Raw genomic sequence first — 26259 nt, forward strand, 5'->3', positions numbered from 1 at the left:
CCTGGAGCGATCCAGTGCCGGATCCAGCACCGTGTTAAAGTCTCCCCCCATTATCAGGCGCCCCACTTCCAAGTCTGGGATCCGACCCAACATACGCCGCATAAAACCTGCATCGTCCCAGTTCGGAGCATACACATTGACCAGTACCACCCTCTCTCCCTGCAACTTACCACTTACCATTATGTACCTACCGCCATTATCTGCCACAATGCTCGACGCCTCGAATGACACCTTCTTTCCCACCAAGATCGCCACCCCTCGATTTTTGGCATCCAGCCTCGAGTGAAACACCTGACCTACCCACCCTTTCCTCCACCTTACCTGGTCTGCCACCTTCAGGTGTGCCTCCTGAAGCATAACCACATCAGCCTTGAGCCCCTTCAGGTGCGCGAACACGCGGGCCCGCTTAACCGGCCCATTCAGTCCCCTTACATTCCAGCTTATCAGCCAGATCAGGGGGCTACCCGCCTCCCTCCCCCGCCGACTAGCTATAACCCCTCCTCGGCCAGCCACGCGCCCGCACCCCACACCCGGCCCGCACCCCCCGCAGCGGCATACCCCCGTCTCGACCCCCACCCCACTCGCTCCAGCTCCTCCTTGACCATAGCAGCAGCAACTCGGTCCCCCCCCCCCCCCCCCCGCCCCGGCTAGGACTCATCCTAGCTGATTTACTCCCCCCATTGCACTTCCGCAAGTCAGCTGACTCCTGCTGACCCCGGCCACTCTCGCCTCTCCTTCGACTCCTCCCATTGTGTGGCACACCCTCCTCTCCCCTCCCCATCCATAGGCTCTCCCCCTTCCGTTCTAAGCGCGGGAATCAGCCCTCGCTTCCCCGCCCCGGCCCCGCCCCCTCCAGTCTTCAGCGCAGGAAAAAGCCCGTGCTTTCCACCTACCAGGCCCCGCCACCTCTGATGCAGCTCCTTTTACAGGCCCGGTCCCCTCACCCCTGACTCGGGCCTCCCCCTCCCCCGCGGGGCCCCACCTCACCTCCAAGAGCCCCCCCGACCAACACAACCAAAACAGTACCCAACCCGCCCAAGCCACCCTCATCGACCCAAAAGAGAAAAAACACAAAGAAAAAGAAACCCGGAACAATAAAAAGGCCCCCCCTCGAAACAAAAATAAACATAGCATATCAACCGCAGTCCCCAATTGCCCGTCCCGACCCTCAATCTGTGTCCAACTTCTCGGCCTGAACAAAGGCCCACGTCTCATCTGGAGACTCAAAATAATGGTGCCGGTCCTTGTAGGTAACCCACAGTTGCGACGGCTGCAACATGCAAAACTTCACCCCCTTCCTGTGCAGCACCGCCTTTGCTCGATTGTACCCGGCCCTCCTCTTCGTCACCCCCGCACTCCAGTCCTCATATATCCAAACCTCCGCGTTCTCCCACCTGCTGCTCCTCTCCTTCTTGGCCCACCTGAGCACACACTCCCGATCGACGAACCGATGGAACCTCACCAGCACCGCCCGCGGAGGCTCGTTAGCCTTGGGCCTCCTCGCCAGCACTCTATGGGCCCCTTCCAGCTCCAGGGGCCCCTGGAAGGACCCCGCTCCCATCAGCGAGTTCAACATGGTGACCACATAGGCCCACGTCCGGCCCCTCCAGCCCCTCCGGGAGGCCCAGAATCCGCAGATTCTTCCGCCTCGACCGATTCTCCATCTCCTCGAACCACTCCTTCCATTTCTTGTGGAGCGCCTCGTGCGCCTCCACCTTTACCGCCAGGCCTACGATCACATCCTCGTTATCTGAGATCTTTTGTCGAGCCTCGCGGATCGCCACTCCCTGGGCCGTCTGTGTCTCCAGCAGCTTATCAATAGACGCCTTCATCGGCTCTAGCAGGTCCGTTTTAATCTCTCTGAAGCAGCGCTGAATACCCTCCTGTTGCTCCTGCGCCCACTGCATCCACGCTGCCTGGTCTCCGTCCGCTTCCATTTTGTTCTTCTTCCCTCGCACCTTCTTCGGGTCCACCACCACCTTTGATGTCGCCCCGCTCCTAGTTGAAGCCATATACTGACGGGGAGCTGTTGTAGACTGCTTCCCACACCGGGAAACGTCGAAAAAGTGCCGTTGGGGGCCCTGAAAAGAGCCCAAATGTCCGTTTTTGCGGGAACCGCCGAATGTGCGACTTAGCTCCGCATAGCCACAACCGGAAGTCTGATTTCTGTCTCTTGACCAAGTTTATATCCACGTAACCATCGCTCATTTATTTATTCCCATGGGCATCATTTCTGCTGACAGATTAATCATGCGGCACTTTATCAATTTGTTTTAATTCCATGTACACAACATGACACTCATCAACCTCTCCATTACTTCATCAAACAAATACCCCCCCGCCTTGTAGGATCCACTGCTAATCCTAGAGCACTCCTGATAAATAAAGTGCTGTTCACATTATGTTGCTGCTCCTGACAGTGTCAGTGTGGTGAAGTGGCGGTGTAAGCCAATGAGCAACTGCAAATATGTATTTAGCCTGACTCCGTCTACAGAAAGATAAGTGCCGAGTATTTGATCTGCCCCACTACGAAGGAAGCGAAGTAAGTAACTCCTACTCTCCGCGACCTTTATGATATGGTCAGCCGGGCCTGGGATTTCCACTAAACCACGGTGTGAAGGTGAGGTTTGCCGAGGCAGTTCCATTTTAACCTGGGTGTGCTGGGGTCGCCGCCCACGCATTCAACACAATGAGCGTGTCAAACGTCTCCCTGGGACACACCAATAGCTCTGTCACTTGGAGTTACTGCCTCGTTCTGTCGCTGGGAATCCCGCAGTTGGTGATCAATTTAATTTCTATCGGCTGCAACTGTTTGGTGATCCTGGCCATGGTCTCGGCGAGGCATCAGCACAAACCCATCTTCATTCTCTTTGGGAGCCTGGCCTTGTCCGACCTGCTGTCCAGCTCCTCTTCCTTTTGGATCGCCCTGCTCTTTCTCACAGAGCCCGAGGACACTGTGTACGGCTCGGCGGCACTGATGCACGCCTACGCTATCCTCGCCATCTCCATACTGTCCACCGTCTACAACTTGATGAGCATCGGCATTGAGCGTTACCTCACAGTGGCCGACTGTCTCAGACCCAGATACAGGATATCCCACTGTCAGGCTTGGCTGGCAGCCGGCACCAGCTGGTTACTGGCGGGGCTTTTTGGCGCGCTGCCTCTGATGGGTTGGAATTGCTTGGGCAACGAAGAAGCCTCTTCAGCTCTCTATCGGCCTCTTTGCATCGATTACTTGCTCTTCATTACGATCCCTAACTGTGTGGTGACCTTCGCTTGCTTAACCTTCACCTACGTTGCCATCATCGTCATTTTAAAGAGACAGAAGGGCATTATTGTAGCTCAAGGACATGTTAGTAACAGTTACAGGGTGGCTGAAGCCCATGTAGCAAAGACAAGTGTGGTTATTTGGATTATGACTGCGGTCTCCTACGCTCCGTTCTTTTCCAGCGTTCTCTGGGATGCAATAGATCACTCTCCCCTCGAGGACCTTCATATCCACATTTATGTTTTCAGAAACTTCACAGCTATGATGATAACGCTAAACTCTTTAGTTAATCCCATAGTCTACAGCCAGAAATTAAAGGGCTTGGGAAACACCGTTGGCTCTTTCAGGTGCCCTGTTAACAACAAGGTCCACATGCAAACAGCAAACAATGCCTGAATGTGTGACATTTACCCGGACCCCCTTATCTGATGGGAATAGAAAGGCACAGAGGTATCGCTCTTTGAATCAACATCTGGTTATATTTCAGCACCTGTGGACAGCGACAAACTACAGCACACTCAATATGGCTGGAATACAATTCTCAAACTTTAACTCTTCTCCACAGATGGATATTACCGGCTGGCACTACACTCCCACATTTTCTGTTTTATTTAAGATTTCCAGTATCCGCAGTATTTTGCTATTGTATCTATATGTCTGGTTTCAACTGACAGGAACAGCAGTTAACCCGGTTCCAGTAAACGAGGGGTTAGCTCAGCCAGCCTGCCCAAGGCATGCCTAAATCTTTCAAGCTTAAAACAGGGATAGTTTAGCAATTATTAACTACCCCCCTCCCCCGCCCTCACCCCGCCAGCTATTAAATCTATGCACAGTGCTCATTGTAACTAAAACAAAGTATGATTCGCGCCTAGTTTAATTCAGTTTTCAAGTTAGCTGAATCATAGAATCCCTACATTGCAGAAGGGGGCCTATATTTGGCCCATCCATCTGTACCGACCCTCTGAAAGAGCTAATGAGCAATGAGCTAAGGACATTTTCCAATCGTTAAAAACTCTCGAGCAATGTCTGACACAAGCGGGGGAAGGATACGATCTGGAAGTTATACAGTCTGTGCTTGCTATATCGCACCGTTGTCCCTTATACAAAGCGGGTTTCACTTTGTAACCACGCAAGCAGCGCTCGATGGAATAACCCAATTATCCACGGGTGGAGATTTGGCAGTCTTTACTGAATAGTGAAGATTCAATGGGTTAATTTAACTTGTCCTGATGTTTTTTTCTATTGTACTATAATTCAGAGCACCAGCCGTTTTTTTAACTAAACCTCCGGGGCCATCTCAATTATTCGATGCCATTATGTTCTGTATGTTGAAGATCAGTTGGCGCCATTGACGATATTGATCTTGAGAAGTATTTAGATTTTCTCGGTGTGATTCGAAACTCGTGAGTATTATACTCATTTTTTTTTAAATCACTGTTGTAACCTGGTGACTTAATTTGTCGAATCTGTGAACTAAACCAATTAATTCCAGTACTGCAGTTTTGGTCTATTCTTCTTGGTCGAGAAATGTGAAATGGAGTTTTTAAAAAGAAAAAGAGTCTTCGTGTTTGCCTGAAATGAAGAGACGGTTCTCTCTCTAATCCCCCTCCCTCCCTCCCTCGTCTTTTGATGGGAAAGCTGCCCTGGCTGAGAGGGAATTAAAAACAGCACTGTCCAAATGAATATAAGACCATGAGACGTAGGAGCGGAAGTAAGGCCATTCGGCCCATCGAGTCCACTCCACCATTCAATCATGGCTGATTTCAACTCCATTTACCCGCTCGCTCTCCATAGCCCTTAATTCCTCGAGAAATCAAGAGTTTATCAACTTCTGTCTTAAAGACACTCAACGTCCCGGCCTCCACCGCCCTCTGTGGCAATGAATTCCACAGACCCACCACTCTCTGGCTGAAGAAATTTCTCCTCATCTCTGTTCTAAAGTGACTCCCTTTTATTCTAAGGCTGTGCCCCCAGGTCCTAGTCTCCCCTGCTAATGGAAACAACTTCCCCACGTCCACCCTATCTAAGCCATTCATTAACTTGTAAGTTTCTATTAGATCTCTCCTCATCCTCCTAAACTCCAATGAATATAATCCCAGGATCCTCAGGCGTTCATCGTATGTTAGGCCTACCATTCCTGGGATCATCCGTGTGAATCTCCGCTGGACCCGCTCCAGTGCCAGTATGTCTTTCCTGAGGTGTGGGGCCCAAAATTGCTCACAGTATTCTAAATGGGGCCTAACTAGTGCTTTATAAAGCTTCAGAAGTACATCCCTGCTTTTATATTCCAAGCCTCTTGAAATAAATGACAACATTGCATTTGCTTTCTTAATTACGGACTCAACCTGCAAGTTTACCTTTAGAGAATCCTGGACTAGGATTCCCAAAACCCTTTGCACTTCAGCATTATGAATTTTGTCTTTGTTTAGACAATAGTCCATGCCTCTATTCTTTTTTCCAAAGTGCAAGACCTCACACTTGCCCACATTGAATTTCATCAGCCTTTTCTTGGACCACTTTCCTAAACTGTCTAAATCTTTCTGCAGCCTCCCCACCTCCTCAATACTACCTGCCCCTCCACCTATCTTTGTATCATCGGCAAACTTAGCCAGAATGCCCCCAGTCCCGTCATCTAGATCGTTAATATATAAAGATAACAGCTGTGGCCCCAACACTGAACCCTGTGGGACACCACTCATCACCGGTTGCCATTCCGAAAAAGAACCTTTTATCCCAACTCTCTGCCTTCTGCCTGACAGCCAATTGTCAATCCATGTTAGTACCTTGCTTCGAATACCATGGGCCCTTATTTTACTCAGCAGTCTCTCGTGAGGCACCTTATCAAAGGCCTTTTAGAAGTCAAGATAGATAACATCCATTGGCTCTCCTTGGTCTAACCTATTTGTTCTCTCTTCAAAGAACTCGAACAGGTTTGTCAGGCACGACCTCCCCTTACTAAATCCACGCTGACTTGTCCTAATCCGACCCTGCACTTCCAAGAATTTAGAAATCTCATCCTTAACGATAGATTCTAGAATCTTGCCAACAACTGAGGTTAGGCTAATTGGCCTATAATTTTCCATCTTTTTTCTTGTTCCCTTCTTGAACAGGGGGGTTACAACAGCGATTTTCCAATCCTCTGGGACTTTCCCTGACTCCAGTGACTTTTGAAAGATCATAACTAATGCCTCCACTATTTCTTCAGCTATCTCCTTTAGAACTCTAGGATGTAGCCCACCTGGGCCCGGAGATTTATCAATTTTTAGACCTCTTAGTTTCTCTAGCACTTTCTCCTTTGTGATGGCTACCATATTCAACTCTGCCCCCTGACTCTCCTGAATTGTTGGTATATTACTCATGTCTTCTACTGTGAAGACTGACGCAAAGTACTTATTTAGTTCCTCAGCTATTTCCTTGTCTCCCATCACTAGATTACCAGCGTCATTTTGGAGCGGCCCAATGTCTACTTTTGCCTCCCGTTTGTTTTTAATGTATTTAAAGAAGCTTTTACTATCATTCCTAATGTTACTGGCTAGCCTACCTTCATATTTGATCCTCTCTTTCCTTATTTCTCTCTTTGTTATCCTCTGTTTGTTTTTGTAGCCTTTCCAATCTTCTGACTTCCCACTACTCTTTGCCTCATTATAGGCTTTCTCTCTTGCTTTGATGCATTCCCTGACTTCCTTTGTCAGCCACGGCTGCCTAATCCCCCCTCTGATAACCTTTCTTTTCTTTGGGATGAACCTCGGTACTGTGTCCTCAATTACTCCCAGAAACTCCTGCCATTGCTGTTCTACTGTCTTTCCCACTAGGCTCTGCTCCCAGTCGATTTTCGTCAGTTCCTCCCTCATGCCCCTGTAGTTACCTTTATTTAACTGTAACACCTTTACATCTGATTCTACCTTCTTTCTTTCAAATTGCAGACTGAATTCTACCATATTATGATCACTGCCTCCTAAGTGTTCCCTTACTTTAAGATCTTTTATCAAGTCTGGCTCATTGTTGGCACTTCTGGACAGGCTGATAATAGATAAGTCCCCGGGTCCTGATGGGATTTATCCTAGGATTCTCTGGGAGGCCAGGGAAGAGATTGCTGGACCTTTGGCTTTGATTTTTATGTCATCATTGGCTACAGGAATAGTGCCAGAGGACTGGAGGATAGCAAATGTGGTCCTTTTGTTCAAAAAGGGGAGCAGAGACAACCCCGGCAACTATAGACCGGTGAGCCTCACGTCTGTAGTGGGTAAAGTCTTGGAGGGGATTATAAGAGACAAGATTTATAATCATCTAGATAGGAATAATATGATCAGGGATAGTCAGCATGGCTTTGTGAAGGGTAGGTCATGCCTCACAAACCTTATCGAGTTCTTTGAGAAGGTGACCGAACAGGTAGACGACGGTAGAGCAGTTGATGTGGTGTATATGGATTTCAGCAAAGCATTTGATAAGGTTCCCCATGGTAGGCTATTGCAGAAAATACGGAGGCTGGGGATTGAGGGTGATTTAGAGATGTGGATCAGAAATTGGCTAGCTGAAAGAAGACAGAGGGTGGTGGTTGATGGGAAATGTTCAGAATGGAGTTCAGTTACAAGTGGAGTACCACAAGGATCTGTTCTGGGGCCGTTGCTGTTTGTCATTTTTATCAATGACCTAGAGGAAGGCGCAGAAGGGTGGGTGAGTAAATTTGCAGACGATACTAAAGTTGGTGGTGTTGTCGATAGTGTGGAAGGATGTAGCAGGTTACAGAGGGATATAGATAAGCTGCAGAGCTGGGCTGAGAGGTGGCAAATGGAGTTTAATGTAGAGAAGTGTGAGGTGATTCACTTTGGAAGGAATAACAGGAATGCGGAATATTTGGCTAATGGTAAAGTTCTTGGAAGTGTGGATGAGCAGAGGGATCTAGGTGTCCATGTACATAGATCCCTGAAAGTTGCCATCCAGGTTGATAGGGTTGTGAAGAAGGCCTATGGAGTGTTGGCCTTTATTGGTAGAGGGATTGAGTTCCGGAGTCAGGAGGTCATGTTGCAGCTGTACAGAACTCTGGTACGGCCGCATTTGGAGTATTGCGTACAGTTCTGGTCACCGCATTATAGGAAGGAAGTGGAGGCTTTGGAGAGGGTGCAGAGGAGATTTACCAGGATGTTGCCTGGTATGGAGGGAAAATCTTATGAGGAAAGGCTGATGGACTTGAGGTTGTTTTCGTTGGAGAGAAGAAGGTTAAGAGGAGACTTAATAGAGGCATACAAAATGATCAGGGGGTTAGATAGGGTGGACAGTGAGAGCCTTCTCCCGCGGATGGAAATGGCTGGCACGAGGGGACATAGCTTTAAACTGAGGGGTAATAGATATAGGACAGAGGTCAGAGGTAGGTTCTTTACGCAAAGAGTAGAGAGGCCGTGGAATGCCATACCAGCTACAGTAGTGAACTCGCCAACATTGAGGGCATTTAAAAGTTTACTGGATAAACATATGGATGATAATGGCATAGTGTAGGTTAGATGGCTTTTGTTTATGTGCAACATCGTGGGCCGAAGGGCCTGTACTGTGCTGTATCGTTCTATGTTCTATTACATAACACTAAGTCCAGAATGGCCTGTTCCCTCATGGGCTCCAACAAGCTGTTCCAAAAAGCCCTCCTGTAAACATTCAATGAATTCCCTTTCTTTGGGTCCACTGGCAACATTATTTACCCAGTCCACCTGCATATTGAAGTCCCCCATGATCACTGTGACCTTGCCTTTCTGACATGCCCTTTCTATTTTGTGGTGCATTTTGTGCCCCTGGTCCTGACCACTGTTAGGAGGCCTGTACAATACTCCCATTATGTTTTTTTTGCCTTTATGGTTCCTCAACTCTACCCACACAGACTCCACATCATCTGACCCTATGTCATTTAGTGCTATTGATTTAATTTCATTCCTAATTAACAAGGCAACCCTGCCACCTCTGCCCACCTCTCTGTCTTTTCGATAGGTTGTGAATCCCTGGATGTTTAAATGCCAGTCCTGAACCCCCTGCAACCACGTCTCTGTGATGCCTACCACATCATACCTGCCAGTCACAATCTGGGCCACAAGCTCATCTACCTTGTTCCATATACTGCGCGCATTTAAATATAGCACCTTTAATTCTCCATTGACCGTCCCTTTTGTTTTCTTAGTGTGGTTGACCTTGGTTTACTGAGCCTTTCCATACACTGTGTCATATTTTGTGAGATGGAGACTATCGTAACCTCTCCGGAGTCCTGTCTTTTCGTGCTTTTTTGTATTCCTAAGCAGCTACGCTTCCCACTGATTACTTCACCTCTTGGTTCCCTGACTTTCCCTTCCCCCCCATCTCTAGTTTAAAGTCCTATTGACCACCTTATTTACTCTTTTCGCCAGAACACTGGTCCCAGCTCGGTTCAGGGGAGACCATCCCAACGGTATAGGTCCCCCCTGTCCCAAAACTGATGCCAGTGTCCCATGAAAAAGAACCCCTCTTTCCCACACCGCTCTTTCAGCCATGTGTTAACTTCCCTTATTCTTGCCTCCCTATGCCAATTTGCACGTGGCTCAGGCAGTAATCCGGAGATTATGACGCTTGAGGACCTGTTTTTTAATTTGAAACCTAGCTCTTTATAATCTCTAAACAGGTCCTCTTTCCTAGACTTGCCTATGTTGTTGGTACCAACATGGACCACAACAATTGGATCCTCCCCCTCCCTCTCCAGTATACTTTCAAGCCGGTCAGAGATGTCCCGCACCCTAGCACCGGGCAGGCAACATACCATGCGGGACTCTTTATCCTGCTCACAAAGGATACTATCTAACCCCTGATAATAGAATCCCCTACAACTACAACTTGCCTATTTACTCCCTCCCCTTGAATGGCCTGCTGAACAATGGTGACTTGGTCAGCTGACTCATCCTTCCTGCAGCCCTGTTCGCCATCCACACAGGGAGCAAGTGCCTCGTACCTGTTGGACAGGGTCAAGGGCTGAGGCTCCTGAGTTCCTGACTGCTGGTTCCCTTTACCTGCCTCACTTGCAGTCACACCCTGCTGTCCCTGGCCACTGGCAGGATTTAAACTACTTACTCTGACAGGTGTGACTGCCTCCTGAAACACAGTGTTCAGGTAAGTCTCCCCCTCCTGGATGTGCCTCAGTGTTTGATGCTCAGACTCCAGCTCATCAACTCTGAGCCGGAGCTCTTCGAGCAGCCAACACTTACTGCAGATGTGGTCACTGCAGCTCGCAATGGGATCTGCCAGCTCCCACATCAAGCAGCTCAAGCACATCACCTGACCAGCCACCTCTAATTAATTAATTAGTTTAATTTAAGTTTACGAGTTTAGCTGTGTTTTTAAAAAAATTTGGGGCTGATTTGCTATCAACCAATCAGATCACGGCTTCCCTCTGACGTCACTTTTGAAAAAAAAAGTGGAAAACAGGAAGTTACCGTTAGGTTTTTATACTCACACAGAGACTGCTCCTCCTCCTCCGAACGGCTCCCGAAACTAGGCCGCGATCCCCGGGTTAAAGTAGGTTTTTATACTCACACAGAGACTGCTCTGCCTCATCCGAACGGCTCCCGAAACTAGGCCGCGATCCCTGGGTTCAAGTAGGTTTTTGTACTCACACAGAGACTGCTCCTCCTCCTCCGAACGGCTCCCGAAACTAGGCCGCGATCCCCGGGTTAAAGTAGGTTTTTATACTCACACAAAGACTGCTCCTCCTCCTCCGAACGGCTCCCGAAACTAGGCCCGAAGAAAGAGAGAGAACAAAACAGTAGGGAAAAAGCACCTTCTCCCACTCTGCACCGAATTACCTCACTGCACCAAATTACCAAGTTTCAAATTCCCACTCTGGATGTGTCTTACTCACTCAGGCTGTGTCTCTTTGACCTGCGCAATGCTTGAGCAATAATATGTCAGCAATAATGCCCCACTGTGGGGTAATTGGGTGCCCTTTCCTAAAGCATGGTGACCAGTGTGGTGAGTAACTCTGCAAGTGCATCTCAAGATCTCCGCCTTGATCTTACTCCTTTATCCTGTATAATCCTAAACACTAGTGCTGTGTAAAACTGAAAGGTGTTGGGGTTCTGCCCCAGTATGGCATTCCCATTTACCTGCAGTGAATTTCTAATACTTATTCCACAGGCTTGATGTGGTTTTGTACGCCAGGATTGTGATTGTGGCATTTTGTTTCACAGCTAATCGTATCTGAACCCTGTCTGTGATGACAATCACACCACTATTGCTGTATTTTTTTAATATCCAATATCTCCTGGCCTCCCAACTGAAATGAGCACTCAGCAGGTATTCTTGCCAAATTCAGCTTGTTTTTTTTCCTCCCTCCCATTTCCTCCTGGAGATTGTTCCTTAGCTGTCACGTTATACATTTTATTTCATTCAAGTGTTAATTCATTCAAGTGTTAATTCTTCATTCATGAACCTTTACAGGTAATGCAGCGTGGCCATTCAGTCACAGGACCCATCACAATTCTGTTGTTTATATTCTAAGCGCACACAAAACACGATTTGCAACACCGGTCACTGGGGATTATCATTCTGTCCTTCTTATGCCACAGGCACCAGAGCCAATTGCAGCATCAAACTCTGATCTAGCCTGAGATCAACTGACTGAATCTGTTCCCTAGTTATTCATTGCAGAAGCTAATTGAGCTACGAGGGGAGTGCTGTTTATATTGTTTAAAAACAATTTACAAATACACATTGTGGTTTACATTGAAAAGCGTTTTAACATTTCGGAAACCGTTTTTCAATATGGTTATTTAGAATGCTGCATCGGTGTATTAGGAATATACAGGGCAGTGATGTGCGCCATTGGTTTTTTTAATTTAAATTTAGAGTACCCAATTTTTTTCCAATTAAGGGGCAATTTAGCATGGCCAATCCACCTATAGAGGCATTGATAATAGAATCATAGATGTTTACAGCATGGAAACAGGCCCATCGGCCCAGCTAGTCCATGCTGCCCAGTTTCTATCACGAAACTAGTCCCACTTGCCTGCATTTGGCCCATATCCCTCTATACCCACCCTGCCCATGTGACTGTCTCCTGCACAGCTTTAGGTTGTGCAAGTGAAACCCATGCAGACACAGGGAGAATGTGCAAACTCCACACGGACAGTGACCCAGGGCCTGGATTCAAACCCAGGTCCTCAGTGCCTTGGCAGGAGTGCTAACCACTGTGCACCCCTTTGTTGCTTAGATGCATTTCCAACTAACTGAAATAAATATTTGACCAAGAAAGTGTCTTTACATTCTTTTCAGTTATAATTTTCATTCTTCACACAGGTCAATGTGTATAATTATCTTAGAAATAACATTATCCGTTTAGCAAGTAAAAAAATATTATCGTGTGGGAAAAAACTAACTTTGGACAGATTATTTTGTATTTTTTAAAAACGCCTACAAGAAATTCTCCTAATGGGCCTCTCCTTTTGTGACATTAGCTCTAGAGCTGGCATCATTTACTGAATAAATGCCAACTATACCCAGCTGCAGCGCTCCACCTCATCCCTCAGCACCTTGACAATCTTTATGTTGACACGTTGCTCGCCTGGTATCAAACCGGAGATTGTGGTTCAGCCCAAGACTTTCTCCAACTGAACACGAAGGGCGGAGCTATTTCATTTGCCTCCTGTCATAATGTTCTTCCCCTCCTTCCCCAGCTCCTTATCCAAGCTGCAGCGAACAATTCATCAGCCCCGCTGACCCCAAGTTAAACATAAAACCCGATATCCTGTCCATTACCAACACGTCTTGCTTGCTCCTCCACGTCATCATCTACTTCAACTCAGCCATTCGATATAACTTTCAGTAAATTGGCTGCATTACAGTGAAGGGCAAGACAATGTCATGTTTAGTTTACAGTGAGGTTACAATAAATATCAGAAACTGAACTCCAGACTAAGAGTGAACAATATCAGAAGAAGATCAGATAAGTACCGATGAATACAATTTTCACCTCAAATTTGAAAGGCAACTTTTTCATTGTCCAAGCTTCCTACAAATGTTGCTAAGCATGTACACGGAGAAAGAAATAAGCGGTGCATAGATTTGTCTGAGGAAAGTAAATTGCATGTTGTAATTTAAAGAGTTACAAGCAAATTCATCGATGGCAGACAGACTACATTCAGATGACTTAAACTCCCAGGGCAGGAACACTGCATAATTTGAAAATCAACAATAAATATTCCTGGTACTGCTACAACAGAAATCCATTCTCTGTAGTACTAAGAGCTGATATCCAATAAATCAATGTGTACACCGTTTAAGACGTGTACATTTAACAGTCAACCACATTGCTGGAGTCACGTGTAGGCTACACCAGGTAAGGGCGTTATCATAGAATCATAGAATTTTCAGCGCAGAAGGAGGCCATTTGGCCCATCGAGTCTGCACCGGCCCTTGGAAAGAGCAGCCTACCCAAGCCCACACCTCCACCCTATCCCCGTAACCCAGTAACCCAACCCAACCTTTTTTTTGGACACTATGGGCAATTTATCATGGCCAATCCACCTGACCTGCACATCTTTGGACTGTGGGAGGAAACCGGAGCACCCGGAGGAAACCCACGCAGACACGGGGAGAACGTGCAGACTCCGCACAGTCAGTGACCCTAGCCGGAAATCAAACCTGGGACCCTGGAGCTGTGAAGCAACTGTGATAACCACTGTGCTACCGTGCTGCCCATTAGTGAATCAGGTGGATTTTTACAACAATCAACAATGGTTTCATGGACTTTTAATTCCAGGTTTTGATTGAATCCAAATTCCACCATTTGCGATGGGATTCAAACCCAGAGCATTACGCTGGGTTTCTGGATTACGAGTCCCGTGACAATACTACAATACCACTGCCTCCCAGCGCAGAGTGCATGGGCAAAAGGGTGGATTGTCTGAAACCAGAAGATTGATCAGGTGAGCGCTCGTGGTCAGATTTTCTTCTGCCACTTGTTTAATTTCACCTTTCCTTAGTAACGGCACTTTGATGAATTACATTGTATAAAGTTCATCACGTTGCCCATTTTACTTTGGCCTTCAGTTTGTTTAATTAGATTAATTTGTTCAATCAATATAGTTGGACCCTTTTCTAAACCATAAAGCATTGAACTCCAGTGCTCATACTAATGTCTACATTAGATAGATTACACTAAAGGTAATCTCTGTGTAAGATGTGATGGTGAAATATCTTGTCACTCACCCCGTTCATGGTCATGCTGGGGGCATTGATGACATCACCCATGAGGAGCAAATGCTGGTCCAATCCGTGCACTCTAACGCCTTACCATCTAACGGTTGGGTTGGGAGGGGTTTGGTTCGGGAATGGTCAGAAACAGGGCCTAGGTACCACCGAGACTCTCTAGGTCAACACACTTCATTCAGGTGGAGTTGAGAGGGACAACTGTGGGAAATGGCTATTGTGTGTGAAAGGGGAGGGAGTGAGGTTTAGTGGAGAGGTGCTCCCTGAGGAGGAAATGCATGGGTGGATGTCCCAGAAGAGTGGTGGGCTGTGGGTCAGAGCACTGCTGGGAGTCCTCATTGCTCACTTTGATGTTCTCTTGCTTTCAGTTTCTGATTCTGGAGAATCATGGAGCCAGTCAAGTTGTCAATTCTACTCATTACTAACAACCAGCAGCCGTGATATCAACATGCCGCTGCCCAAGGTCAGGACCAGCACTCTGCAGCGGAGGGGAAGATGGGGCCTGTTGATATTCCAGGAGTAGAACGACAGATGGTGGAGCCTCGTAAGAGGCACTACTGCTGAAGGGCTTTCCGACATTAAACACCCTGTCTCCAGATGTCAGGGCTGCAGTGCTGGAGAAGACTGCGTCTGTTCCGGTGGACCAACTTTGCTAGGTCATGCAAGAGCTGGCACCGCATGGCCTGGGAGGTCACCCATTCATTGGCTGTGGCCCCTAATGTTACTGATGCTCTGACCTGCGCAAGCAGCTCATTTAAGGGCAGCATGGGTGGCCTGTGTCGCATTTTCCAGTCAGCCACACACAAGTGCATATGGGCGGTCACAAATGCACTATTCGCGAGAGCCCACATGTATGTCAACCAGGACTGGGACCAAGTAAACCAGGGCCATGGGTTTCACCTGCTTAGCAGGCATGCCCCAAATCTAGGGTGTAATCAAGTACACGCAGGTGGCCTTGCAGTCTACATGGGGGCATAAGGCACCATTTATGAACTGCAAGGGATATTATACTCCCTCAATGTCCAACTTGTTTGTGACCACACAATGTGCATAATGCAGATGTGTGCCCGTTTCCCGGGGAATGTCCATGATAGTTACATCTTGGGGCACTCTCAGATCCCAGCTATCACCGAGGGAGAGTAGCAGCTGGACGGATGGCACTTCGGGGACAGGGGCTACCTGCTCAGGAGGTGACTGATGCCGCCAGTGGAGAGGTCACAAACGCCCTCTGAGACTCACTATAATGAGGCTCATGCGTCAACACATGTGCTGGTCGAGCAGGAAATTGAACTGCTGAAGAAGGGGTTCCAGTACCTGGACCGGTCTTGATGGGGCCCCTCCAATACAACCCCCAGGGGGTGTCCCACATCAGAGTGGTCTACTCTGCCCTCCACAACGTGGCACTGCAGCGGGGAGACCAGCTTGACCAGAAGATGGGGGAGTGCCACATCTCCTTGGATGAGGAGGAGTTTGCGAAGAATAGCAAGGAGCAACCTATGGAGGAGAAGGAGAAAGAACCTTGGACGATAACCAGGGTCTGCATAGGCTGAAGAGCTAGGGATGCCCTCATAACTTCTTGTTTTGGTGACGACCAGGATTAGAGAGTGAAGAGCTCCCCAATCATGGGGTGTGGCATAAATTCACAAAAGTGGTACCAGCCAAAGGTCCTCAATGGTGCCCACATTCATGGGCTGTGGACTACAGCCTTTGGCTGAACTCTGCAGGAGAATGATGATGAATTTTACCGAGGACAGAGCGATGCTACTTTCATCCTCAGCCGTCTGACTTCTGCCTGACAGAAAGCTGAGTGCATCCTGCCAATGCTTATGGGGTTTGTGCCTGCATCATGCAGTTGAAGTCCTGCATCATGCAGCTCATGACCCCAGCCATGATGGTCATGAGCTGAACAATGGAGCAGACATCCCCTGTGGAGTGCGAGTCCTGGGTCAAGGTCCCGACCCTCACAATGTTGGCCTTGTTGCGTCGGACTGATGACACCATCTCCTCAGACAGAAGATGGTGGGACTCCTCCAGTCGGCCTTGCATTCTGACGAGGGATGGTATCATTCCTTCCTGATGCTCCCAATTCTGCCTTTGCACCTCCAGCAGCTCTGGGACACCCAGACCCAGGGGCACGACATCGGCCTTGGGATCAGCAGAGTCCTCAGCACCGGCATCTCTCAGAGTGCTAGATCAATGAGATGTCCCTGCCTCTGCATGCTGTGGATCATCAGCTGTAAGGTGCTCACCAGTCAGTGACCCAGAAGCCAACAGTGTTGTTGGAGTTGCACTCATCCAGGCAAGTGAGGAGTATTCCATCACATTTCTGACTTGTGCGTTGTAGATTGTGGACAGGCTTTCGAGAATCAGGATGTGAATTATTCGCCACAGGACTTCTGGACTCTGACCTGTCTTGTAGCCACAGTATTAATATGGGTAGTCCAGCTCAGTTTCTGGTCAATGGTAACCCCCAGGATGTTGATAGTTGGAGGATTCAGCAACAGTAATGCCACAGAATTTCAAGGGGTGATGGTTAGATTTTCTTCTTGGGGATGGTCATTGTCTGGCACTTGTTAGGCCAAGCCTGGATATTGTCGCGATCTTGCTGCATTTGGACATGGACTGCTCCTGTATCTGTGGAGTCACAAATGGTGCTGAACATTATGCAATCATCATTTAATATCCCCACTTCTGACCTTATGTTGGGAGGAGCAACTGAAGATGGTTGAGCCCAGGACTCTATCCTGAGCAACTCCTGCAGTGATGTCTTTGGTCTGAGACCTCCAGCAACCACAGCCATCTTAATTTGTGCTAGGTATGACTAACCAACAGAAAGTCTCCCCCCGCCCCCCACGCTCCCCGATTCCCATTGACTCCAGTTTAGCTCAGGCTCCTTCACACCACACTTAGCCAAGCGCTGCCTTGATGTCAAGGGCTGTCACCCTCACCTCACAAATTCGTTATTGACATTAAAGTCTACATCGTGGTGAAACAAGCCCCAGGATTCTCGGCCTGGGTGATTGTCTGTGCAGAGACTGCACATTCTGCCTGTGCCTACATGGGTTTCCTCCGGTTTCCTCCCACAGTCCCGAAAGACGTGAATTGGACATTCTGAATTCTCCCTCTGTGTACCCGAACAGGTGCCGGAGTGTGGGGACTAGGGGATTTTCACAGTAACTTCATTGCAGTGTTAATGCAAGCCTACTTGTGACACTCATAAAGATTATTTTTATTTTCCAAAAGGAGATATTTTATTTTAAAAGATGATTCATTTAAATTAACCATACTTATGGTTGACAAATAACTCTGATTGTCTGAAAGAAATGAAAGTTGCCTCAGCCCTCTTCATAATTCAGTAGCTTGAAAACCTACTTATTGGGTCAAATCTGAATTTCTGGTTTTATTTGGGAGAAGAGCTGTAGTCACGAATAATACGCTAACAGATAAGAATGGTGCACTACTTATATAACATGTAATTTCCAATGGTGGGTGGAAGTTAGACATATATGTCTAGAGTGACTTTTATGTTTATTTGAATGTTAAATAAGTACACATCACAATTTTACTGGGGAGAAAAAAGAAAACCAAAGACTCTTATGCGATTATGTAGCAAAAACACACACAGAGTTTTATATATATACAGATGGAACCTTGAGAAAAAAAGACAGCCTTTGCAAACTCAATACAGTGGGGGCAAATCAGCAAACCAAAATGAGCCTATTAGTTTAGAGCTAAGTTACATCCATTAAACATTTTTCATCTTTAGATAAAGCCACATTATGCCATTAGCTTTCAGGAAATTACTTATCGTAGACAGCTGTATCATAACATGGTAACATGATGTTACTAAGGAGAGCTGTCATAAAACCATTTGTTTTCCAATGACTTGCAGTGCCCCGCATTTTAAAATTCTCTCCTCTTTACGGATATTTGATTATAGTTCACAGATGACATGGCACATTTATTGCAGCAGCTTTAATAGCAAAAAACAACACTTCAAAGATTGAATCAACGTGTTCATATTTTGGAACAAAGATTACATAAGAGGGACATAAATGTTCTCAGTTATTGTAAACAATCGCTGACGTTTGGCAGAATATAGGGACTAAAATATTTAGCATTTAGTTAAATCAAATAGCAACCTCTCAAACATTGCTAAAGAGTTGCAAGATGTTTAGCTTCCATTCCAAAACCGTGAATGGATAAAGCATAAATAGAATTTCCTGATAATAATAATAATCTTTATTGTCACAAATAGGCTTACATTAACACTGCACTGAAGTTACTGTGAAAATCCCCTATTCGCCACATTCCGGCGCCTGTTCGTGTACACAGGGAGAATTCTGAATGTTCAAATTACCCAACAGCACATCTTTCGGGATTGCTGCCTCACAACGCCAGGAACCCGGGTTCAATTCCAGCCTTGGATCACTGTCTGTGTGGAGTTTGCGCGTTCTCCCCGTGTCTGCATGGGTTTCCTCCAGGTGCTCTAGTTTCCTCCCACAGTCCAAAGGATGTGCGGGTTAGGTGGATTGGCTATGCTAAATTGCCTCTTAGTGTCCAAAAGGTTAGGTGGGGTTACTGGGTTATGGGGTTAGGGTGGGGGAGTGGGCCTAGGTAGGATGCACTTTCGGAGGGCAGTGCAGACTGGATGGGCCGAATGGCCTCCTTCTTCACTGCAGTGATTCTATGATCATGAAATATGCCCAAAATGTCTTGCTTCTTGTGAACTTCTTTTATTGGCAAAATTCATTGGTTAAAATTTTAAAATAAACATATATTTTCACATTAATGAGAATGGCCTTGGATTAGAGCCAATGCACTAGAAGAGAGTAGTCAGCACCAAAGCAAAGATGGGTTAGTGTTTTGGTGCAGTTACTTGGGTTTCTTGTTTTGTCTCTGTTTCCTCGTTATTTACTATCTCTGTAATTTTTCTTGCATTTTTTTAATAAGCATATTTATTGAGATTTTACATTTTTTAATAAAATAATACCACAAAGTTACAAAGTAATACAGCTCCCAGAACAAGGGAGGATAAAAATAACAGACAGTTTAACCCGGATGAGCACAGTATGGAACCAGGGACCGCTGTCGTAATTGGCTTAATACCGTAAATAAACAGATGACCCAGCACAGCCTTCTCTTCCTGCATTCCAGACCACTTGCACCCATGGAGGAGCAAGGGACAAATTTGTTATAAACATCTTTGCAAAAACAAAAGAAAATACATGGAAACCCCAGATCTGCAAGAAGTTAAAGACATACTACACAACCCAACAAAAGCCCTAATCCCAGTCCCAAGGAAGAGCCACAATTATAACGAAAGGAGAGGAAGAGAGGACCGGCAACAGTAACAATATGTTCAGACTATGGTCAGGCCCACAAGGGACTCCCAAGGCAGAAAAGAAAGGGGTAAAAGAACAGACCTACCTGGGCTATCCCACCAGATGACCCTCAAAGAAGAGAACAGGCCTCCCCAGGAGGAGACCATTGGATATCTACAAAGGCACAGAACTGAACCCATCCCCGACCTCTGAGCACTAGAGAGACAAGGAAACAAAACCCAGCCCCGCAGGAAGCCCCTCCCCACACCCTCAGAGAAGGACATCCTGAGCCCCTAGGGATAACAGGATAACAGACACAGCACGGGAACTGGCCAAGCCCAGCACCAATCGACACACAAAAAAACTATACCCCCAAGGACTTCAGCACATCCCTAAACACCTGCTCCCCAGTCGGGCCTCAACTTTCCAGCCCCATCCAGAGTAATGCACCACAAGAGGATGATTATTCCATCCCAAGCTTAGAGTGGGGTGGGGGGGGGAGGGGTTCTCCCACCCAAGATGATGAGGAATCATCAAGACTCCCAATAATTAGGCAGTCTGGGAGAGAGAGCCGACACCTTCACGTCCGGCACAAACACAGCAACATCCGCCCAACAACCAGGACAGATCAGGATAAGAAAACCAACATCATGCTCACCCAAATGAAGAGAAGAAAAGAAGAGAAGAAACCGCCCAGAGAGGGGACACCCAGCCTAGCTCAAAGTGACCACTGACGCAGAGAATCCTCCAATCTCAACAACCTGACCACCACAGAAGCCCAGAGGAGGAACACAAAGAGAAATCCAGACAAAGGGAAAGAAAAACTCAACCTCAAGAAGGAGACAGGAGGAACCCAGACCTCTCCAGGATACAAACTCTGCCCAGGCCAAAGAAGGATGAAGACACGGGATGGGCAACAAATGCTGGCCTAGACAATGAAGCACACCATCCTGTAAAAATTAATACATTTTTAAAAACCCTGTGAAATCACCTTTTTGCATATACGTGTCAATTTCCTTACCTCTCCACTTTGAAGTTACAGTTTCTACACCTCCATTTCTTTCCTCTGGTCACCTCGGTAAACACTTGCTTTTCTCACTGATATGCTCATTTGCATCTAAACATCTCTTCAGCCATCTCCCTGTTTTATTTTCTTTTATCCCAATTTCATTTTCTCTTTAATCTTAATTTTTCCCAATCCTTAGCAGTGTTCCTTTCATAAATTAACCGTGATGTTCTGACAATGTCAGGGGAGGCAACCAGCAACTACAGCTCAGTAAACAACCTTGCATTTTTGTCAAGGTACAAACTCTTCATCCCTGAGAAAGGAGCTATTGCTCTGAGCCGATTTTCATTTTGACTCGGCCGCTAGGTGGTCAATTTCACTGTACAATGACGAGGATGGGCGCACAGAAGAGGTCTGAAAATGGAGTTCTTCATCAATGGAGTGTAAAAGGTGAGAACTTGGGTGAGAGTGGAACTCTCCAGTAAGTCATAAGTGAGTCCCCCCCAAACTGACGTTTAGTGCAACATTTTAAATTCAACTTAGAAATTTAAAAATGTAAATATTTTTAAAAATTAAACATCTGTAAAAGAAACTGCAAATTAGTCAATGCTTAACAGAAACTGTCAGTAGCAGTTAACACTTTACAAATTGGCTGTTAAATATCAGAAGCGTTGGTGGATTGGGAAATTAAAAGGAAAGAAAATGGTAAACGTTGAAAGAAATGTTTCATAGTTCTCAACAATATGCATCCCACCAAGAAATAAAATCTCCACAGGAAAGCAATCCAATTGTGACTAACTGAAGAGGTTAAGGTTAGTCTTAGATTTAGAGAAGACATTTATAATATGCTCAAAAGAGTCGTAGGCCTGAGGATTGGGAGAGTTTTATTAGAAACCAGAATCTAGTGACCAAAAATTGATTTTAGAAAAAGGGAGATTTAGATTTAGATTTATTGTCACATGTACTGAGGTACAGTGGAAAGCATTGTTCTGCGTATAGTCCAGGCAAATCGTTCCATACATGGAAAACATAGGACACATGATAAATACACAATGTAAATACATGGACATAGACATCGGATGAAGCATATGGAATATAGTGTGCCAACTGTAGAAACGATGCATAGAAAGATCAGTTCAGTCCATAAGAGTAGTTCAGGTAACAGTGGGGAAGAAGCTGTTTTTGAACCATTGATGCGTGTTCTCAAACCTTTGTATCTTCTGCCCGATGGAAGAGGGCGGAAGAGAGAATAAACCTTGTGGGAAGGATCTTTGATTATGCTGCCCACTTTCCCAAGGCAGTGGGAAGTGCAGACAGAGTCAATGGCTGGAAAGCGGGTTTGCGCAATGGACTGGGCTGCGTTCTCAACCCTCGGTAGTTACGAGCAGTTGCCATACAAGGCTGTGATGCAGTCAGATAGGATGCTTTCTATGGTGCATCAGTAAAAATTGGTTAGAGTCATTGTGAATATGCTGAATTTCCTTAATTTCCTGAGGAAGTTTCCTGAGGTGCTGTTGTGCTTTCTTGGTTGTAATGTGGATGTGGGTGGGCCAGGACAGATTGTTGGAGATGTTTACACCTAGGAATTTGAAGCTGTCAACCATCTCCACTTCGGCAGACATTGAGGCAGACAGGACAAAATAGGATATGAGTACTAGCAAGAAATATCAAAGCACTGTCAGAGTTTCTAAAAATATGTAAAACATAAGAGCGTATTGAAAGTAAACGTGGATTCCTTAGACATTCAGACAGAGGTATTAGCCTGAGAATAAAGGAAATGACCGAGATGTTGAACACATTTTGCATCTTTCGTCGCAGTAGCAGGCAGCAAGAACGTACCAGAAATCGTGGGGAACCAAGGACTTAATGAAAGTGACAAACTTAAGGTAATTATTAGAAAAGAATAAGTGCTGGAAAGATTTATCGGGAGAAAAGCTGTCAATTCCCTTCAACCTGATGGCCTACATCCAACAATTCTAAAAGATATAGCGGCAGAGATAGTGGATGCAATAGAACATAGAACATTACAGCACAGAACAGGCCCTTCGGCCCTCGATGTTGTGCCGAGCATTGTCTGAAACCAAGATCAAGCTATCCAACTCCCAGTCATTCTGGCGTGCTCCATGTGCCTATCCAATTACCGCTTGAAAGTTCCTAAAGTGTCCGACTCCACTATCACAGCAGGCAATCCATGGTCCCAGAGGATTGGAAGTTAGCAAATGTATCAACACTATTCAAGATGAGAGGGAGAGTGAAACCGAAATCTACAGACCAGTTATCCGTTGGGAAAATACTGAAATTCATTATTCTGAAAATCATAATATTATTGGGCAAAATCAACATGAAAAGGAAATCAGCTTTGGCAAATCTAGAGTTTTTTTTAAGATGTAATTAGTAAGGGAGACCATAAGGAACCGGTGAAATTAGTGCATTTAGAGTTTCAAAAGGAATTCAATAATGTGCCACACCAAACATTGTTCTTCAAGATAAGGACTCCTGGGGATAATATGTTAGCATGGACAAAGGTTTGACTATAGGACAGAAAACAGAGTTCATACCCTGTATCCATGTAAACATAGATAAATAAGAGCAGGCTGCACACCCCCTGCTATCCAGTATCATCATGGCTGATGTTCAATCTCAACTCCAATTCCGCATCTATTCCCATATTCCTTGAGTTCAAAAATCTGTTGATATAAGCCAAGAACATAAAGAATTTTCCAAAACCCTCTGCAGTAGAGAATTACAAAGATTCAAAGTTCAGAATTTTCTCCTCCTCTCCATACTAAATGGTTGTCCACTTGTCCTGGGACATGTCCTGAGTTCCAGAATCTCCAGCCACTCAGCAGGATTGGGGGAGGGGGGTTGGGGAAGGAGGAGAGGGGGGGGCGAGGATTAGTGGCATCAGGGCTGGGGAGCAGGAGATGAGGTTAAGGAGTGGGCCACCTGGGCCGGGTCTGTGTAATGGGTCCGATCTGTGTAATGGGAGTGGATCTGTGTAATGGGGGTGGGTCTGTGTAATGGGGTGGGTCTGTGTAATGGGGGTGGGACTATGTAATGGGGGTGGGTCTGTGTAATGAGGCAGGTCTGTGTAATGGGGCGGGTCTGTGTAATGTGGTGGGTCTGTGTAATGGGGGTGGGACTATGTAATGGGGTGGGTCTGTGTAATGGGGTGGGATGATGTAATGGGGCGGGTCTGTGTAATGGGTTGGCCTGTGTAATGAGGGTGGGTCTGTGTAATGGGGTGGGTCTGTGTAATGAGGGTGGGTCTGTGTAATGGGGTGGGTCTGTGTAATGGGGGTGGGACAATGTAATGAGGGCGGGTCTGTGTAATGGGGTGGGTCTGTGTAATGAGGGCGGGTCTGTGTAATGGGGTGGGTCTGTGTAATGAGGGTGGGATGATGTAATGGGGGTGGGTCTGTATAATGGGGGCGGGACGATGTAATGAGGGTGGGTCTGTGTAATGGGGTGGGGCGATGTAATGGGGTGCGTCTGTGTAATGGGGTGGGTCTGTGTAATGGGTGGGACAATGTAATGAGGGCGGGTCTGTGTAATGGGGGTGGGATGATGTAATGGGGCGGGTCTGTGTAATGGGGTGGGTCTGTGTAATGGGGCGGGACAATGTAATGAGGGCGGGTCTGTGTAATGGGGCGGGTCTGTGTAATGAGGGTGGGTCTGTGTAATGAGGGCGGGACGATGTAATGGGGCGGGACAGTGTAATGAGGGCGGGTCTGTGTAATGGGGGCGGGTCTGTGTAAGGGGGGTGGTTCTGTGTAATGGGGCGGGACAGTGTAATGAGGACGGGTCTGTGTAATTAGGGTGGGTCTGTGTAATGGGGCGGGGCAGTGTAATGGGGGTGGGACAGTGTAATGAGGGTGGGTCTGTGTAATGAGGGCAGGACAGTGTAATAAGGGCGGGTCTGTGTAATGAGGGCGGGTCTGTGTAATGGGGCGGGACAGTGTAATGGGGCGGGACAGTGTAATGAGGGCGGGTCTGTGTAATGGGGCGGGGTGATGTAATGGGGGTGGGCCTGTGTAATGGGGTGGGTCTGTGTAATGGGGTGGGACAATGTAATGAGGGCGGGTCTGTGTAATGGGGGTGGGATGATGTAATGGGGGCGGGTCTGTGTAATGGGTGGGTCTGTGTAATGGGGGTGGGACAATGTAATGAGGGTGGGTCTGTGTAATGGGGGTGGGTCTGTGTAATGGGGGCGGGACAATGTAATGAGGGCGGGTCTGTGTAATGGGGTGGGGCTGTGTAATGGGGGTGGGACAATAATGAGGGCGGGTCTGTGTAATGGGGGCGGGTCTGTGTAATGAGGGCGGGTCTGTGTAATGAGGGCGGGACGATGTAATGGGGGCGGGACAGTGTAATGAGGGCGGGTCTGTGTAATGGGGCGGAACAATGTAATGAGGGCGGGTCTGTGTAATTTGGGCGGGACAATGTAATGAGGGTGGGTCTGTGTAATGGGGCGGGTCTGTGTAATGAGGGCGGGTCTGTGTAATGAGGGCGGGACGATGTAATGGGGCGGGACAGTGTAATGAGGGCGGGTCTGTGTAATGAAGGTGGGTCCGTGTAATGGGGTGGGACAGTGTAATGGGACGGGACAGGGTAATGAGGGCGGGTCTGTGTAATGAGGGTGGGACAGTGTAATAAGGGCGGGTCTGTGGAATGAGGGCGGGTCTGTGTAATGGGGCGGGACAGTGTAATGGGGCAGGACAGTGTAATGAGGGCGGGTCTGTGTAATGGGGGCGGGACAGTGTAATGGGGGCGGGACAGTGTGAGGGGGTGGGTCTGTGTAATGGGGGCGGGAGAGTGTAATGAGGGCGGGTCTGTGTAATGAGGGCGGGTCTGTGTAATGAGGGCGGGTCTCTGTAATGGGGGCGGGTCTGTGTAATGAGGGTGGGTCTGTGTAATGGGGCGGGACAGTGTAATGGGGGCGGGACAGTGTAATGGGGTGGGTCTGTGTAATGGGGGCGGGCGGGACAGTGTAATGGGGCGGGTCTGTGTAATGAGGGCGGGTCTGTGTAATGGGGCAGGACAGTGTAAGGGGGCGGGACTGTGTAATGAGGGTGGGTCTGTGTAATGGGGCGTGACAGTGTAAGGGGGGCGGGTCTGTGTAATGCGGGCGGGTCTGTGTAAGGGGGGGGCGGGTCTGTGTAAGGGGGGGGCGGGTCTGTGTAAGGGGGGGGCGGGTCTGTGTAAGGGGGGGGCGGGTCTGTGTAAGGGGGGGGCGGGTCTGTGTAAGGGGGGGCGGGTCTGTGTAAGGGGGGTGGGTCTGTGTAAGGGGGGGGCGGGTCTGTGTAAGGGGGGGGCGGGTCTGTGTAAGGGGGGGGCGGGTCTGTGTAAGGGGGGGCGGGTCTGTGTAAGGGGGGGGCGGGTCTGTGTAAGGGGGGGCGGGTCTGTGTAAGGGGGGGGCGGGTCTGTGTAAGGGGGGGGCGGGTCTGTGT

At 47.5% G+C, this 26259-nt stretch overlaps 2 protein-coding genes across 2 annotated transcripts in view; both read left to right on the top strand.

The window, feature by feature from the left end:
- The first annotated feature begins 2534 nt into the window (after positions 1–2534).
- Positions 2535–22672, top strand: LOC140387264 (lysophosphatidic acid receptor 3-like). The gene is made up of 2 exons (XM_072470219.1): positions 2535–4671; positions 22628–22672. Exon 1 carries the CDS (start codon positions 2690–2692, stop codon positions 3662–3664), a length of 975 nt encoding a protein of 324 aa, XP_072326320.1. The 5' UTR covers positions 2535–2689; the 3' UTR covers positions 3665–4671; positions 22628–22672.
- znhit3 (zinc finger, HIT-type containing 3) overlaps positions 21205–26259 on the top strand; it is a 16433-nt gene continuing 11378 nt past the window's right edge. Inside the window, exons 1-2 of the mRNA XM_072470127.1 lie at positions 21205–21259; positions 22628–22695. Of these exons, the coding sequence (XP_072326228.1) occupies positions 21205–21259; positions 22628–22695 (123 nt within the window). The remainder of the gene's footprint in view (positions 21260–22627; positions 22696–26259) is intronic.

The sequence above is a fragment of the Scyliorhinus torazame genome, chromosome 12 (assembly GCF_047496885.1).
Source record: "Scyliorhinus torazame isolate Kashiwa2021f chromosome 12, sScyTor2.1, whole genome shotgun sequence".
Classification (NCBI taxonomy): Eukaryota; Metazoa; Chordata; class Chondrichthyes; order Carcharhiniformes; family Scyliorhinidae; genus Scyliorhinus; species Scyliorhinus torazame.

Bases quoted from the DNA above. Each gene is read 5' to 3' on its own strand.
- LOC140387264 (XM_072470219.1), top strand. From the start codon at position 2,690: ATGAGCGTGTCAAACGTCTCCCTGGGACACACCAATAGCTCTGTCACT.